Source organism: Eptatretus burgeri, chromosome 3, assembly GCF_056783735.1.
Source record: "Eptatretus burgeri isolate ZD-2024b chromosome 3, Ebu_testis_v1, whole genome shotgun sequence".
Lineage (NCBI taxonomy): Eukaryota > Metazoa > Chordata > Myxini > Myxiniformes > Myxinidae > Eptatretus > Eptatretus burgeri.
The window spans coordinates 41,566,547-41,584,262 of NC_140963.1; the positions used below are offsets into that span (position 1 = coordinate 41,566,547).

At 42.5% G+C, this 17,716-nt stretch overlaps 1 protein-coding gene and 1 long non-coding RNA gene across 4 annotated transcripts in view; one reads left to right on the top strand and one right to left on the bottom strand.

The window, feature by feature from the left end:
• Positions 1-5,941: 5,941 nt before the first annotated feature.
• LOC147029761 (uncharacterized) overlaps positions 5,942-17,716 on the bottom strand; it is a 52,509-nt gene continuing 40,734 nt past the window's right edge. The window contains exons 2-3 of one of the 3 annotated variants that reach the window (XM_085873084.1): positions 14,721-14,811; positions 5,942-6,599 (exon numbers count right to left, since the gene is read on the bottom strand). In XM_085873084.1, coding sequence (XP_085729210.1) covers positions 6,001-6,599; positions 14,721-14,778 — 657 coding nt within the window. In that variant the 5' untranslated portion in view covers positions 14,779-14,811 and the 3' untranslated portion in view covers positions 5,942-6,000. Of the gene's footprint in view, positions 6,600-7,304; positions 8,364-14,720; positions 14,812-17,716 lie in introns of those variants that run through there. The other 2 variants (XM_085873085.1, XM_085873083.1) reach the window with 2 other exon arrangements.
• The window catches only part of LOC147029762 (uncharacterized), a 14,765-nt gene continuing 14,412 nt past the window's right edge, over positions 17,364-17,716 (top strand). Inside the window, exon 1 of the long non-coding RNA XR_015055743.1 lies at positions 17,364-17,400. This is a non-coding gene — a long non-coding RNA (uncharacterized LOC147029762). The remainder of the gene's footprint in view (positions 17,401-17,716) is intronic.

The window sequence follows — 17,716 nt, forward strand, 5'->3', positions numbered from 1 at the left end:
CTCGGTTTTTATAGTTTTGGAGTTATGGAGGAGACACTCAAACACACACACAGTCACATTTATATTTATTAGTACAGATTAGTGGCAACTACGCCACAGCCTCCACATCATTTTTCAGTACAGTCATAGAGGAGGAACTAATGAAGAAGCATGAAGTATTCCAGATGATCAAGCTCGTCATTTCATTGTTTAAATGCACTGAAAGAGAACGAACTACCCTCGCAGACTTCAGGTGAATGCACCTGTGCAGTGAATGGTACTTGGTATAATTTGCTGGTAGCCATCTGAAAATGGTCCTCAAAATCATGCACAGTGACATCCCAGTCATTGAGACTGAAACTCGTCATCATTTGGTAGCTTCAGCACGAAGGTTTAATGAAACTTTGCATCATCTACCAAGCAGTGTCAGAGTTGAAAGGATGCCTTGAAAGAACACCTGCTCTCGACTGTCCATGGCCACCAACTACGGCAGATCTTATGCTTGCACCTGCTGAAGATACTGTCCCCAATGAACTGTATAACCTCTGTGCCTGGAGTGTTGGACTGTCGGATGATCTTATAATGACAAACTTTGTCGAGATAGGTGATGACAGCAATGTCACATTCACATCAATCTGCCAGGTTATTGTTGACTTGGCTTCCAAGGGTTGCCCCCTGATATGATGAATTATAAATTCCCCGCCCCCCGATGGATATGGATGGACAGTGTCAAACAATGAACTGTCTTTAACATGGATGGACCCATTAATGGACCCAGCCCCAGAGTGTGTCCTCAAAGAGAATGTTCTTTGTAACTGTGAAACTCATTGAGAAGGAAGGCCGTGCTCATGTCGTAGGTCGGGTTTGTCTTGCAACGATTGTTGTGGATGTGAGAATTGTAAGAATGATACCGCCAGCAACCAAAACCAGCGACTTGTGGGGTGGTGGGGTGTCGATGTTGACGACGATGGGACTGATGACGTTGATGATTAATCTAAAATTCCGTTATTTTGTTGCATTTATTTGTGTTACTGCATACTAAATACTATGAATTGATATAATATAATGTAAAATAACATAATATGAATAATAATGAATTTGTGTCCCAGTGTTACTGCATATGAAGGGATCGGTTTCATTTGGCATTGTGAAGTGTGATGAGTGGTGGAAAATGGAATGTGTTTGCCAATAAAATATGACCATGAGATGCCATATTAATACTGGTTCAATGTCCAATAGTAGATGAAGTCCTGTTATTTGGGAATATTTCATCAGAGCACATGACACAGGTTTCCCACCAAAGCTACAACCTTTCTCCACCTGGCTGGCTAACAACCTGGCCCCACTGAGCTCTGTAACCATTATCGTTGGTGCCCCTCTGCCGTTGCCTCTTCTACTGCGGACATAAAACTTGTTCTTGAGTAGTTTTGTCTCTACACTAACGGATCTCCGATATTGGAAGGTTTATCTCAAATTATGTTGGAGATATTTAATCTCAAGGTTATGGAGACCTACGGTGTGTTAAAATATTTTTGATTTGGTATCAATTTCACAATTTCACTGAATCAAGTATGAACCGCTCAAAGTCTTCAGTCGGTTTGCCAGAAATACCCAACGAGGTCCATGATCGTCCAGAATCCTGAGCCCCAAATCCCTTTCATAGGGAAAATACTGCACCGAGAAATTGGCATCAGGGCTCAACATGATCTGCTTTGACCCTTCGGTTTGAAATAACTGGCTTTTAAAAAAAATTAAAATTAAAAAAAACTTTTTACATGAGGTCAGGCATGTTGTCACAATCCGAAACCTTAGAGATCATGCAATTGAAAGATGGGAGCGAAATCCGATTTCTAAGGATAATTCACCATCTCAGGTTGTAGTCTATTTTAGATTATAAAAGTTTACTTGAAGTTTGATATATATTAGAGGATGTGAGAGTTGGGAGAGAGGGGGGTGGGGGTTGTATCTCCACCCCACCCCCCCAAAAAAAAAATTGCTCAAAATAAATGATGTAAATTGCCCTTGTAATGAAAATCCAACATAACAACAAGCCCGTCACGTTATACTGTACCTAACAAGGGACAAAATAACCAGAAAACAGTTACTTTGGTGTTTGTTCCGTTTTAAAAATGTCCAAAGCATCAGAAAAGCTGCAAGTGGACGTTGTGATGGGTTAAGTGCAAGCTTCTAACAAGCTTCGTAATTGCACCCGCTTCTTAATTTGCACTTCCCAGCCTCAGAAAGGTGCAAGGTGTCTGGCTTAATGGCGATTATTAACCTGCAATTAATATGTTGTTGAGCGATGAACGCGGAAAACACCCGGTTCGAGAGACAATAAATAGCACGGACCCCGCTGGCGAACTCAGCTTCCCAATCGAGCGGATCGAATGGTCAGGTGAGATGTCGGCTCACTAGTCACTCCTTGCTTTGTCTGATATTTGCTCGTCTTCGAGTGGAACGAGTTGAGCTAGCTGCTCGTCCTTATTACATCATCGCAGGAATGTTAAAAGCACCTTTTTTGTGTTGTTATTGGTGTCCGTTGACCGTGCTTTACAGAGAGGTTCCATCGTGGGTGCATCTTCACTATGACGTCATCAGAAATTTCTCACAATGACGTCATTGCATTACGTTTGTTGTTTAGATTGATGAGGATATCCGCCGATGTGTGTGCTTGGTGTGCGTCGTACACCAAGTAAAAAAAGAGTGATTACGGCACGCGCGCAAATCTAAAAGCTGGGTTTAGCGTTTGGTTCACTTTGTCCGTCCGTCTGCAATCATCATTACAACCGAGGAACAACTTCATTTCAATCAAAATGTTATATTTTGAACATTAATAGGAAAACGAACCTGCAGTTTGGCAGTACTTACATTTTGGCTCTGAATTCGTCCTGATTGCGCAAGCACAGACAGGAGTTGGTTAATGTTTTAAATCCGTCTACCTGTCTGGCAATCAAACAAATTTAAAATAATTCCAAACAGGAAACTTACTCTGTTTTTAGTCCGATATAATGGACACAAACAATAGGCACAAATAACTAATGGAACGATTTTTTAAGGCCGTTATAATGGACACAAACAAAAGGCACAAATAACTAATGGAATGATTTTTTAAGGCCGTTATAATGGACACAAACAATAGGCACAAATAACCAATGGAACGATTTTTTAAGGCCGTTATAATGGACACAAACAATAGGCACAAATAACTAATGGAATGATTTTTAAGGCCGTTATAATGGACACAAACAATAGGCACAAAAACTAATTGAAAGATTTTTTTTAAGGCCATTCTAATGGACACAAACAATAGGCACAAAAACGAATGGAAAGATTTTTTTAAGGCCGTTCTAATGGACACAAACAATAGGCACAAATACTAATGGAAAGATTTTTTAAGGCCGTTCTAATGGATACAAACAATAGGCAGAAAAACTAATGGAAAGATTTTTTTAAGGCCGTTCTAATGGACACAAACAATAGGCACAAAACTAATGGAAAGATTTTTTTAAGGCAGTTACAATGGACACAAACAATAGGCACAAAAACTAATGGAAAGATTTTTTTAAAGCTGTTCCAATGGACACAAACAATAGGCACAAAAACTAATGGAAAGATTTTTTTTAAGGCCGTTCTAATGGACACAAACAATAGGCACAAAAACTAATGGAAAGATTTTTTAAGGCCGTTCTAATGGACACAAACAATAGGCACAAAATCTAATGGAAAGATTTTTTAAGGCTGTTCTAATGGACACAAACAATAGGCACAAAAAAGTAATGGAAATATTTTTTAAGGCCGTTATAATGGACACAAACAATCGGCACAGAAAACTAATGGAACGATTTTTTTAAGGCCCTTATAATGGACACAAACAATAGGCACAAAAACGAATGGAAAGATTTTTTTTAAGGCCATTCTAATGGACACAAACAATAAGCACAAAAACTAATGGAACGATTTTTTAAGGCCGTTATAATGGAAACAAACAATAGGCACAAATAACTAATGGAATGTGTTACATAAGGCGGTGTAAGACGTTGCATCAATGGTGGTATACTTAAGAATTTTTTTTTTCTACAGCCATTAAAATCTTTATTTTATTTTAATTGAACTGGCTGAAGGACTTGGTGGAGATGGGCACTGAAGTACTGTTTGTCTCAAATAACTCACACAACCATGTTCTGTGATAGTTGTGTTATTTAATTAGTTTCAAATTATATTATTTTGGTGCACATATATCTTTACCTCCACCACCGGAGGTGAAGAAGGTTATGTTTTCACCCATATCTGTTTGTCTGCGTGTCTGTCTGTTTGTGTACAGGATATCTCAAAAAGTTGTAGATGGATTGGGATGAAATTTGGTTGGCAGGTTGTGTGTGTGACAAGGATGAACTGAATAGATTTTGGTGAAGATCCGGATCCAAATCTGGATACGAGAATTATTTAATTTTAAAAGTGATTCTTCACCATTGAGAGATAGGGCCAAAAACGATATATGGCATGATATTTCAAAAATGGATTGGGCCAGAAATGTTCTCGTGGATCAGGTATTGCGTGGCAGAGGTGTGCGCTCTACTGAGTGCCCTTCTAGTTTTTCATGCAAAAGGCGATGTCGTGTGTAAGGAGATTATAGTTCGGGTTTAAAGTACTGTGTCACTGGTCTGATGGAATGCTTTGTGGTACAGAGTCCTCATGTACGGAGCACGCCAATCACAGCAGAGTCCCGGGCAGGCATCACCGGGTCCAAACCACGCCGCCAGGGTCATGCGACCCTCCATGGAGCGCTCCGGGTTCGGAGAGGATTCTTTCGGTGGGAGCGGATTCGGGTTTTCTCATCCACATGCGTGCCATGCTCAGTTCGGAGCCTGTAACACCCAGCATGGGGCTTTCCACGGTCAACCCGGGGCTTTCCACGGACAGCACGGGGCTTTCAACGGTCAGCACGGGGCTTTCAACGGTCAGCACGGGGCTTTCAACGGCCAGCATGGGGCATTTAATGGCCAAAACGCGGCCTGCTTCCCATCGTGCTCTCCTTGCCCTCAATCGTTTGGGCCATGCCAGCACCAAGGGTTCTGTTCCCAACCGTCATGTCACGGTTCCCCGTCATTCCAGCATGCGCCGTGCGGAGGGTCTAATTTCCATGGGGCGGGTTTTCCAGGCCCCTTCAACTTCTAAACCGCCTGACGTGCCACAGGGTCCTTGTTACTGTGCCCCACAAGATCCCCTTTGATTGTACCACCTGCAAGTGACCTCCACTTATCGGCCTGGCCCCACTCACGGCACACTTGGTAATGGATTTCGGAACAGACCCGTGAGCTCTAAGAACAACTTGCACATGGAGGTTTTCAGGATAAGAAAATCCCACTCTTCCTCCCCAACCTCAAATTGTACGTGGAAATTTTCAGGATAAGACCACCCTCCCTTCCTCCTACTCCCTGAATTCCATATCCATAATTTACCCTCCACCCCTATCTTGTGTGTGGATATTTCTGTGCAGTGGTGCTTTGCGCTGCACCATTGTTTTGTCTTCAGTTTATGTGAAATCCCAATAAAAGTCAACTATCGTGCCCACGTTTGTCCTAGTTACTTTTTTGTACACCTGCACAAGTGAAGTCACGTGTCCACGATCATGATCGAATACACCAAAATAATCAATATAAATGTTGTCCTGTGCAGATAATGCCCCTGAAGGATCTTCCTAAAGCTCCTGCATTTACGGGGATCACCATCTTAATGGTGTTTTTACTTTCAGCTCACCTATTCTGCTGGTCTTTCAACACAGTATGTGGGCACAAAAGATCAGCCCAATGATCTGTCGCATGAGATAGAACATGACCTGATGGTGTTTGACAGGTGGACAAAAAAGCAACATATTGCGAGATGTTTATGGTATCACTCACTGTAGGCTTTAAGACCATACAGCCCGACCAGCACCAAAAAAGGCCAAGGAGCAAACGAGAGATCCAGGGTGTACTTTCATTTATTTGGAAGGCACACAAAAACATGACATCAAAACTCAATTCATGACGTCATAGGGATAGGGACGACAGTCAAACTCGCTGATGGGAGTTGCGAGGACCTTGAGGAGCGAGGCATTAGGGATACCACTCCATGACTGCTCATACCAACCGCTTCACCAGCAGCGCTTGCCGTAGCAGCCGGTGCTGTAGCCAGAGTTACCATATCCATAACCGTAACTGCTGGGGCCACAGCTACCGTATCCGTAACCACTGGGGCCACAGCTACCGTATCCGTAACCGCTGGGGCCACAGCTACCGTATCCGTAACCGCTCGGGCCACAGCTACCGTATCCATAACCGCTGGGGCCACAGCTACGGTAACTGCAAGGGTTGCAGCTGTTGTAACCACAGGAACCGCCGGCACGGTAGACACCAGGTCCTCCACTGCTGTAACCAGCTGGGTTGGTGGTGCCAAATCCACATGAGCGAAAACCACAGGGGCTGGAGCTGGTGTATCCGCAGGGACGGTAGGCGCAGGGACTGCAGCTGCTGGAGGCACATCCACTGTAGGTGCAACTACTATAGTTGCAGGGGCCGCATGGGCCGCAGGGGCTGCGGCAAGCGCCACAACCAACCTCAGAGCTCTCGGCAACGTCGTTACTAAGTAAAAATGAAAGTGAAAACATTTACTTTCCTCGTTACAAAAGGCACCTCCTGATTAATGTATCAATAAGGGAACATCCTGATTAATGTATCAATAAGGGAACATCCTGATTAATGTATCAATAAGGGAACATCCTGATTAATGTATCAATAAGGGAACATCCTGATTAATGTATCAATAAGGGAACATCTTTTTAAGTGCAAAAAGAAATGCATGCTTGGTATTGCAAATAATTATTAGTCCACTAGCTCCCTCAGCCTTTCAGACACAGACAATGTGGAGAAAAATAAAATAAATAAACAATATTCTCATTTTTAAAATAAATATAAAACGAACAAAGAACCTGCTCTCATGCCGGAAAAATAACCGAACTTTCCATGAAATCAAACGATGGGTTTTCAGCCATTGTCCAAGTCATCGTTTCAACGTCTGACTCTTGATTTCAAAATACGGACATTATAAATCACGACTTTGATTTATTTATTATTACACTGAACTAAGGATCGAGGTAGAGGATAAAGACATTCCTGGACACCTGCAGATCAACATTACCAGAGTATAGACAATGGTAGAGTGTACATGGGATTTGAACCTTGTTTCCCACCAGCACCATGAGCCATCTGTTCAGATGGAAACAATACAAGTAGGTCAACCCTTTCCAGTTTCTGACAAAGATGATCCATGTCGTACACCCCACTTACCCAGCAGTCATGTTTGGCAGATTGTTCGTTGGGGTTGGACGAGGATGCTGTTAGTTTGAGGGATGCGGATGCGGATGTGGACACAGAGCAAACGGCGGCCTTTTATATATAACACAGTGGTACAAATAGGCGGCAGTTACCTAAATCCAGGGTATTTTACACGTTTGGGGTAAACAACACATTTAGTACCGCAAAGGTTGGGGAAGAAAAACTCCTTGAGCAATCGAGTTCTCACAATGAGTCCACACCATCGACATATAATAACTATTATGTTATTACATTTGCATTTGTGTTATTGGTCATTGTGGCGTGTACCTTGTCCAAGTTATTGAGTGGACGCTTGGGCTATTGATAGTCTATACCCTTTGTTCAGGTCTTTGATTGTGCATCCTTTGTGCAGGTCATTGATAGTGTGTACCCTGTGTTCAGGTCTTTGATAGTGTGTCCCCTTTATTCAGGTCATTGATAGTGTGTCCCCTTTATTCAGGTCATTGATAGTGTGTCCCCTTTATTCAGGTCATTGATAGTGTGTCCCCTTTATTCAGGTCATTGATAGTGTGTTCCCTTTATTCAGGTCATTGATAGTGTGTTCCCTTTATTCAGGTCATTGATAGTGTGTTCCCTTTATTCAGGTCATTGATAGTGTGTACCCTTTGTTCAGGTCATTGTTATTGTGTATCGTGTCTGTTTTGTGCAATCGTGTTCATGTGCAATTGAAGCATCAATGTCCGTACCATAAAACAGCACGATGCAACATTCCATCAATAATAACTATCATAACAATAATTCTTTAACTCGTCCAATTATTCCTTTCTTCTTCTGCAATCTGTCGGGGAAACTTTTTAGCCCAATTCTTTCATGAAACTGACTGGCCAGGTTCGACATTCGTCTGAATTTGTTCACGATGGAGGTGATGAGTCCCTAATCTTCATTTTAAAAAAAAAACACACTGTAGGATACTGGGATCATTAATCTCTACCAACAACCAGTGCATGCTGATCGAGAGATTGGTCCACTGGAGTAATGTCCATCCAATGAGCACACACACACGACGTACTGCATATCGCCGTGCATGTGAAACACTAGGGTGACAGTTTATAGATGGGTCGAGATTGGAACCCAGACTAGACAGCTCAAAGTCGAGTGCACACACCTGTTATAATAATAATAAATTATTATTATCATTATTGTTGCTGAGTTAAAAAAAAAACAATCTCACTATAATTAAAGAAGTGTCTTTTCATGTTTGTTTGTTTGTGTCTTCTATGCATCCTAAACCACTGTAAGGAATGAGTTCAAAACTGCTGAATGTCATTGGGGTGTACCCCAGATGTTTCATTCAGTTAAAAAAAAAACAGATTTATCACCCAGTAGTGGGGCAACTTAGCATAACAACTGTGCATTTTGTGAGGAAAGCACCAAATTTGGCACACTAGTAGCCTATCATATTATGAACAGATTTGGATATTGGGCCATCTCAAAATTTTTGATGGCAGTGGAAAATGGCTGCCACAGCCATCAGCGGCTGAATTTGAGATGGCCCAATATCCAAATCTGTTCATAATATGATAGGCTACTAGTGTGCCAAATTTGGTGCTTTCCTCACAAAATGCACAATTGTTATACTATATTTAGCTAAGTTGCCCCACTACAGGGGAGTTTAGGGTGGGGTCACAACCTCAATTCTCTTCTGTAAATGTGTATTGTGTGGCATCACTCCCTTTCTTCTACTTCTTCTTAATTTGTGGGCTGCAAGCACATGGCTGAAAGTAGCATTATTTGCTGGGGGTGCAGCTGTGCCGCTGATGCAGTGCCTCCTGCATGCTAAAACAATAATTTGTTGATGGTGCTGCTGATAGCTTGCCTACTCTTCCTGAAGGACACAGTGGAAGCTTTCACGGCCACCAACTAAAACCGGCAGATGGGAGGCCCAGTTTAACATCCATTCAAGGGTCGACACACACTGAATCACCCTACATGTTTAGCACTGGGAGACGGTGTATAGCTGGGTCAGGATTAAAATCCAGCCTAGACAGCTCAGACGCCAGTGTGCACACTTGTAAGCCATCATGTCAGCCTCATACTTGCTCCTACCTTTCAAATTCAGCATGGAAATGTCTGCTCATGAGAAGTCATATCATGATGAGGTCTTCAAAGTCAAATGACGACATTTTAGAGATTTATTACAAAATAAGTTAGCATTAGCAGAAGGACAAATGGAGAGAGAGAGAGAGAGAGAGGTAGGTAGGAGAGAGAGAGAGAGGTAGGTAGGAGAGAGAGAGAGAGAGAGGTAGGTAGGAGAGAGAGAGAGAGAGAGAGAGAGAGAGAGAGAGAGAGAGAGAGAGAGAGAGAGAGAGAGAGAGAGAGAGAGAGAGAGAGAGAGAGAGAGAGAGAGAGAGAGAGAGAGAGAGAGAGAGAGAGGTAGGTAGGAGAGAGAGAGAGAGAGAGAGGTAGGTAGGAGAGAGAGAGAGAGAGGTAGGTAGGAGAGAGAGAGAGAGAGGTAGGAGAGAGAGAGAGAGAGGTAGGTAGGAGAGAGAGAGAGAGAGAGGTAGGTAGGAGAGAGAGTGAGAGAGGGAGGTAGGTAGGAGAGAGAGAGAGAGAGAGAGAGGTAGGTAGGGAGAGAGAGAGAGAGAGAGAGAGAGGTAGGTAGGAGAGAGAGAGAGAGAGAGAGAGGTAGGTAGGAGAGAGAGAGAGAGAGGTAGAGGTAGGTAGGAGAGAGAGAGAGAGAGAGAGAGGTAGGGAGAGAGAGAGAGAGAGAGAGAGAGAGAGAGAGAGAGAGAGAGAGAGAGAGAGAGAGAGAGAGAGAGAGAGAGAGAGAGAGAGTGAGAGAGATAGGTGGGAGAGAGAGAGAGAGATAGGTGGGAGAGAGAGAGAGAGATAGGTGGGAGAGAGAGAGAGAGGTAGGTAGAGAGAGAGAGAGAGAGATAGGTAGAGAGAGAGAGAGAGCTAGAGAGAGAGAGAGAGAGAGGTAGGTAGGTAGAGAGAGAGAGAGAGAGAGGTAGGTAGGTAGAGAGAGAGAGAGGTAGGTAGAGAGAGAGAGAGAGAGAGGTAGGTAGAGAGAGAGAGAGAGAGAGAGAGAGAGAGAGAGGTAGGTGGGAGAGAGAGAGAGAGAGAGAGAGAGAGAGAGAGAGAGAGAGAGGTAGGTAGAGAGAGAGAGAGAGAGAGAGAGAGAGAGAGAGAGAGAGAGAGAGAGAGAGAGAGAGAGAGAGAGAGAGAGAGAGAGAGAGAGAGAGAGAGAGAGAGAGAGAGAGAGAGAGAGAGAGAGAGAGAGAGAGAGAGAGAGAGAGAGAGAGAGAGAGAGAGAGAGAGAGAGAGAGAGAGAGAGAGAGAGAGAGAGAGAGAGAGAGAGGTAGGAGAGAGAGAGAGAGAGAGAGGTAGAGAGAGAGAGAGAGAGAGAGAGAGAGAGAGAGAGAGAGAGAGAGAGAGAGAGAGAGAGAGAGAGAGAGAGAGAGAGAGAGAGAGAGAGAGAGAGAGAGAGAGAGAGAGAGAGAGAGAGAGAGAGAGAGAGAGAGAGAGAGAGAGAGAGAGCGAGAGAGAGAGAGAGAGAGAGAAAGAGCGAGAGAGAGAGAGAGTGAGAAAGAGAGTGGGAGAGAGAGAGAGAGAGAGAGAGAGAGAGAGAGAGAGAGAGAGAGGTAGGAGAGAGAGAGAGAGAGGTGAGAGAGAGAGAGAGAGAGAGAGAGAGAGAGAGAGAGAGAGAGAGAGAGAGAGAGAGAGAGAGAGAGAGAGAGAGAGAGAGAGAGAGAGAGAGAGAGAGAGAGAGAGAGAGAGAGAGAGAGAGAGAGAGAGATAGACAGAGAGAGATAGACAGAGAGAGATACACAGAGAGTGAGAGAGTGAGATACACAGAGAGAGTGAGAGTGAGAGTGAGATACACAGAGAGAGAGAGAGTGAGATACACAGAGAGTGAGAGTGAGATACACACAGAGAGTGAGAGTGAGATACACAGAGAGAGTGAGAGTGAGATACACAGAGAGAGTGAGAGTGAGATACACAGAGAGAGTGAGAGTGAGAGTGAGATACACAGAGAGAGAGAGAGTGAGATACACAGAGAGTGAGAGTGAGATACACACAGAGAGTGAGAGTGAGATACACAGAGAGAGTGAGAGTGAGATACACAGAGAGAGTGAGAGAGTGAGATACACAGAGAGAGTGAGAGAGTGAGATACACAGAGAGAGTGAGAGAGTGAGATACACAGAGAGAGTGAGAGAGTGAGATACACAGAGAGAGTGAGAGAGTGAGATACACAGAGAGAGTGAGAGAGTGAGATACACAGAGAGAGTGAGAGAGTGAGAGAGTGAGATACACAGAGAGAGTGAGAGAGTGAGAGAGTGAGATACACAGAGAGAGTGAGAGAGTGAGAGAGTGAGATACACAGAGAGAGTGAGAGAGTGAGAGAGTGAGATACACAGAGAGAGTGAGAGAGTGAGAGAGTGAGATACACAGAGAGAGTGAGAGAGTGAGAGAGTGAGATACACAGAGAGAGTGAGAGAGTGAGAGAGTGAGATACACAGAGAGAGTGAGAGAGTGAGAGAGTGAGATACACAGAGAGAGTGAGATACACAGAGAGAGTGAGAGAGTGAGATACACAGAGAGAGTGAGAGAGTGAGAGAGTGAGAGAGTGAGAGAGTGAGAGAGTGAGAGAGTGAGAGAGTGAGAGAGTGAGAGAGTGAGAGAGTGAGAGAGTGAGAGAGTGAGAGTGAGAGATACACAGAGTGTGAGAGTGAGAGTGAGAGTGAGAGTGATACACAGAGTGTGAGAGTGAGAGTGAGAGTGAGAGTGAGAGTGAGAGTGAGAGTGAGAGTGAGAGAGAGAGAGAGACTCATCTTTAAGAGATAAAATAAAACCTACCAGTTAGGATTGTAAATAGTTTTGCAGGAAAGGAGAGATGAACGCTACCCCATAGCGAGATTGATAACTACAAGGAGAGAATATTAAAGTGGGCACCAAAAGTGATGGATCATTTGGGTGTGCGAAGGAAAACTACAAGCCAATTGTGAATATGGTACAGATGCTGTTGGCACAACGCTTGTCGTCAAGCAACACCAGACCGTCAAAAGCAATATGTGTATGTATGTCAAGAGAGACCTTTCTGAATCTCCTTTTGAGGTTCAAGGAATTGTTCCGTTTCTGTCACAGGAGAACCAACAAGATATGAGATAGAAACAAAACTGATGCTTCACAAATCAGAATGTATCGGTTCACCACAATCAGAGAAATGTACCCTTTTCCTCTTCAATTCCATTCTTCCCTCCAGGTCTTGAAGACAGCTGTTCACAACCATCTCAAATTATCCTCCATCCAAAACAATAATCTTCCACCCCTCCCCCCCGAACCCCCAAGGCCACCTCTTTCCTAATTTTCAGTTTTTCCTTCCAAATAGTTTGCTTCTGTGTCCATCTTGTCCAACCTGTGTCCCACATCGCTTATTTGTCCAAGTTTTGTCCGTCATCCCTGTTATTGGTGTGTCCCCCCCCCTCACCCCTTTTTCACTCTTCCTTTTGTTTTGCCATGTCCTGATCTGTTCTATGTTCTAGCTCTTCCACGAGCCTCAACTTTGTACAAATAATTAAATAAATGTCTCGATTGTTTCATTAAAAGACAACTTTGAACATCAACAAATATGCATATTATTAAAGTTATCTCACATTCAGTTCATGGAGGAGCTTGCACACATCTATGACGTGCAGGACAAGGACATCAGGAGACATTGGTGTGGCCTACTTTTGCATGAACTACAAAGACCATAGGAGACATCAGTGTACTTTTACATGAACGACAAGGATATCAGAAGACATCGGTCTACATGAACTGTACAATTATTGGACATTAGTGAACAGTGATGTTCGGTAACACAAATCAGCACCAATATTTTTTTATATTTTGTAACTGACATTTGCTGCAATCACCTTTGAACCTGCGCTCTCAGCATCCTAAGACGGGTGTTTAAAAAATGAAAATAAAAATCAAGGCTCGTGGAGGGCTAGATTAGCTTGAAGATGCAATGGATCAGGACGCAACAGAACAAAAGCAAGAGTAGATGGGGGAGTGGGGGGCACACCAACAGCAGGGTTCAGAGACAAAATAGAGGGAGACTAGGAGAAAATAGAACGGCACTCGGCAGAGTGCAAAGTCTTGACTCGCACACTCACTCTGAACTAAAGTCTCATCGTAAACTGAACACGTTACTATTATCGCCCATTTCCCCGTATCATGTCACATACATTGCCATCATCCATAGCTTTATTGATTAGTGTATTGATTATTAGGACAGATAACCACTTTTGTGGAGATTAAGGCTAAATTAAATCAATGAAAATTAATATGAATTTTTTTTTCAAACGATATTTCCAATGGCTAGTCAATCATATGTATGAAGTTTCGCATCGATCTGTGAAGCAGTTCTGGAGAAGAAGATTTTTTCCATTTATATTTTCAATCCAATATGTGACCGATGTCATAAATTTAATTCCTCACTCATGTCATAGATCAGATATATGAAGTTTCATCTTTTTTAAAGAAGGATTTAGATTCAACTAATTATGGCTAGAATACCACTTCACTGATGACATCTGTCATCACCCGATATACGACATTTGCAAAGTCAATTTTTTCATTGAGCAGTTTCAGAGAAGAAGGTATCCAATGTTTTTTTACTTTAATCCAATATGGCTGCCGTACCATGTGACCTATGACATCAAAGTTTGAGAGAAGCGAGATAATTTTTTGTTACTCTGCCTGGCAGTCAAACAAAATTGAAAATAATTTCAAACAGGAAACTTACTGTTTTTAAGGATGTCATAAACGACATAAACAACAGGCACGAAGAACTAATGTAAAGTGTTAAATAATGTGGTTATCCTGGAACAGCCGATGTGTCCCGATTCTCCAATACGAATGCTCCAGGCAGTTTAATCAACATTTGCAATGCAGAGGTTTAAATCACTTTCTATATTTAAAACGCTCCAAGTGCGTCGGTAAAAACCGTGCCTTTTCCAGATACATGCACACATCCCGGCAGACAGGGCAACACACATCTCCCCACTTGCAACGGAGATGACTGACACATGGGCGGAGCATAACTATGCATACCCCTAAATCAGGCGTCGGCAACCTAAACCAGGCCGTGGGCCACTGGGCCACATTCAGGCCACCTCGCGGGCCGCACCCCCCTCCCAACCCGAAAAAAAATAACAAACACACCTAAAATCAATGATAATAAATGTAATTGTAAATTGAACCTTAAGACCTTCAGCCATCTGAAACAAAAACGAAAAAATATTTAAGACCAAGTTAAGTGGACTAGAAGCGAAAATAATTTATTGTGATGTACAGAGACTGTGATATTTGTGGAAGAATCATATGTCCACAAATGTTAAATTTGCCGTCGGTTCAGAAAAATGTTTCACGGGCCGCACCTAATGGAAATCCGGACAAGGCGCCGCGGGCCGCACGGGAGGAGCTTGCGGGCTGCATTTGGCCGCGGGCCGCAGGTTGCCGACCTCTGCCCTAAATAAAGACATGGGCGGAGCATAAATAAATACGAGGCGAAACATGGGCAGAAAATGAATACACATTTTACATTCAAACTTGGTTACATCACAGTTGTATAAGACACTGCATCTACAGCAACAAACTTTCAGATGTTTTTCTTCTCTGACCTTTAAAGTCTCCATTTTATCACTCTCGCCGAAGGAGGGTAAACATTTGGGTCCGTTTGTGTGTCTGTACAGAACTTTCGCGTTTTTCTCCGCAACCGCTTGTTGGATCGAGACAAAAATTTCTCTGTTCGTGCGACTTCTCATGTAAAATGCTTAAATGATAATTATGACGTCATGGGTCAAGTGATGTGGCAGCCACATTGGAAAAATGGAAAAGCTTTGGACCTCTGTATCTATGAAACCGCACCAAGGGAAAAAGTTGAAACTTGACACATAGCAAGTACTCCTCATGGGGAATGAGTGATATATATTTTTTTTATGACGTCATAGGTGCCTTCGTTATGACGTCAAAATTGCATGTATTGAACGCCACATCCGATTAGTATGAAACATTTTGAGGGTCATCTTGGGATAAAATAAAATGGTCCACAAAATTTTTTTGATGATGTCAACGGTCACGTGATTCGGCAGCCATATTGTTTTTCTTTAAAAACCTTCAAAAATCTTCTCCAAAATGGCTGAACAGATTGAGGGGAAACTTTACACCTATGACCGCCTATCCATGAGGAACATAAGGTTCACACATATGACATCATAGGTCACATGATTTGGCAGCCATATTAGATTTATCCTTAAACATCTAAAAATCTTCTCCAGAACGGCTGGACAGATTGAGGGGAAACTTCACACAAATGTTCCAAGACATGCATGTACAAGGTTAAGAAATAATTGATAAATCACATGCTTTGGCAGCCATATTTGATACAAGAAAAATATTAAATGTTTTCTCTAGAACCGCTTAATCAATCGATATGAAACTTTACAATTGTGATCTAGTAGTGATGCAGAATACATGTTTTAAATTTCAACTTGAGTGGACACATGGTCTGGCAGCCAGAATTATTTATTTTTTTGATTGGGGGGGGGGTTGAATGAGGCTCACTTAGCTGTACCTGAATGGGTTTGAGGGTAGAGGAGTAGCAGCTGAAATGTGAATCCTATCCAGGTTCCTCCTGATGACTTCATCTGTTTTTTTTGCTTGCTTGTGTTCCTTCTGATTACCACAATTCGAGACCATGGAATTGTCCTATTTGGTCTTCAATTTGATTTGAATTGAATTTGTTTTAATCCCGTTCGGAATTCAAATGAATAATAACCAAAAAAACGTCGTGGGTAAGGGACAAGTGTCTGATCAAAGCGGGGTTGCATCAAAGTGGGACGTCTTGGTACCCGGTTGTCACTGCCAGCAGTTATAAAGTGGCAGTTCTCATTATGTCTCATTAATTTTGCAATACCAGTTCACAAACACCACGCATAAAAAGTCCTGGGGGGGGGGGTCTACAATCTCGGATTGCTCTTTTTCTTGTTTCAATTTCATTATATACTTCAACACTGGAGAACACAAATCGGCTTTTTGCCACTTTCAAAACCTTTCCATTTGGCAGTACTTGGACATGTAAAATAAGATGGTGCGTAAGACATTGTGCATAAATGGTCCTAAACTTCAGGATTTTTTTTTATATGACTTAAAATCATTTCTTAATTTTGATTGAATTTTTTTGAAGCGATTCATCATAATTGTGAGATTGGGTCAAAAATTATATTTAACAGGATATTTTAAAAAGTTGTGGATGAGTTTGACAAAACTTGGTGGATGAGTTGGCTAGGTGACAAGAACAAGTCGATTAGATTTTGGTTGATGCTGCTCAGTTGTATACAAAATGCAAACTGTTGATCATGGTGGAGGTATGCGCTCCACTGAATGCCATTGTAGTTCATTATTTATTATCTTGCTCTCGTGTGGACGAGAGCATTCAACAGCAAGCGAGGAAATCACAATTGGTGTATAATGCTGCAGTATTAAATATACAATGTACAAATAATAACAATGCCAGTCTCACCGAGTACAAGCCATAATGGTGCGATAATACATTTGTAGGCGTTCGTACATTCCTGATCGCTCTTAAGTGTTTTAAATGGCATTTAAACAGTGCAAAACAGGATATTAACTCACATTAAGAGATTTAGGTTCAGAATTTCACATTCTCGAAGCTTATTATCAAAGTAAAAATTGATGCTTTTATGTACTGCATGGGATGATTTCATGTTTAAATGTTTGTAAAGCAGAGACCCCCCCCCCAACCCCCACACTCCCCTCTTTCCATGAACTAGACCAAATGATCACTGTGTGGATTCAGCATAAAAATCCCAATGAATGCACAATAATTGAGACCACGCCAGTGGATCGTTAGACAGCAGGACATTTAAATGCCAAGCAGGGATCATCAGAAAGCCGCTGACCATTTCCCATGGTGTGGTTAACAAAGCCCATAAACCTGTAATGTGGCGTGGTCCCATCACGAGACCGATATAAAATGGTGTCCAGAAGGGAAGCTTCGTCGAGTGCGTTGGAGTCACAGAGACGAATCATGTTCAGGTAAGTACTGGTGTCGAGCCGCGTTGAGAAAAAAAAAGGGTTAAAAAAAAGTGTTCTTGAGTAAAGTTTTGAAAACTACATCGTCTCTGTAAAACGTACCCATGAGAGTATGTCATTAATGAATGGATACACAAAACCAGTTCATTGGAAGGGATCTGATTAAATCTGATTGTCCAGTCTTTGTCATTTGGGTTCATGCTTTAGCTTTGGAAACAATTGGATCCATTAATTAGCTTCATGAAACCCTTTTGGAGTTATGACCATTGAGGCAAAGAGCATTCTTGGTCTGAGACACCCGTGGCAATTCATTGTGTAA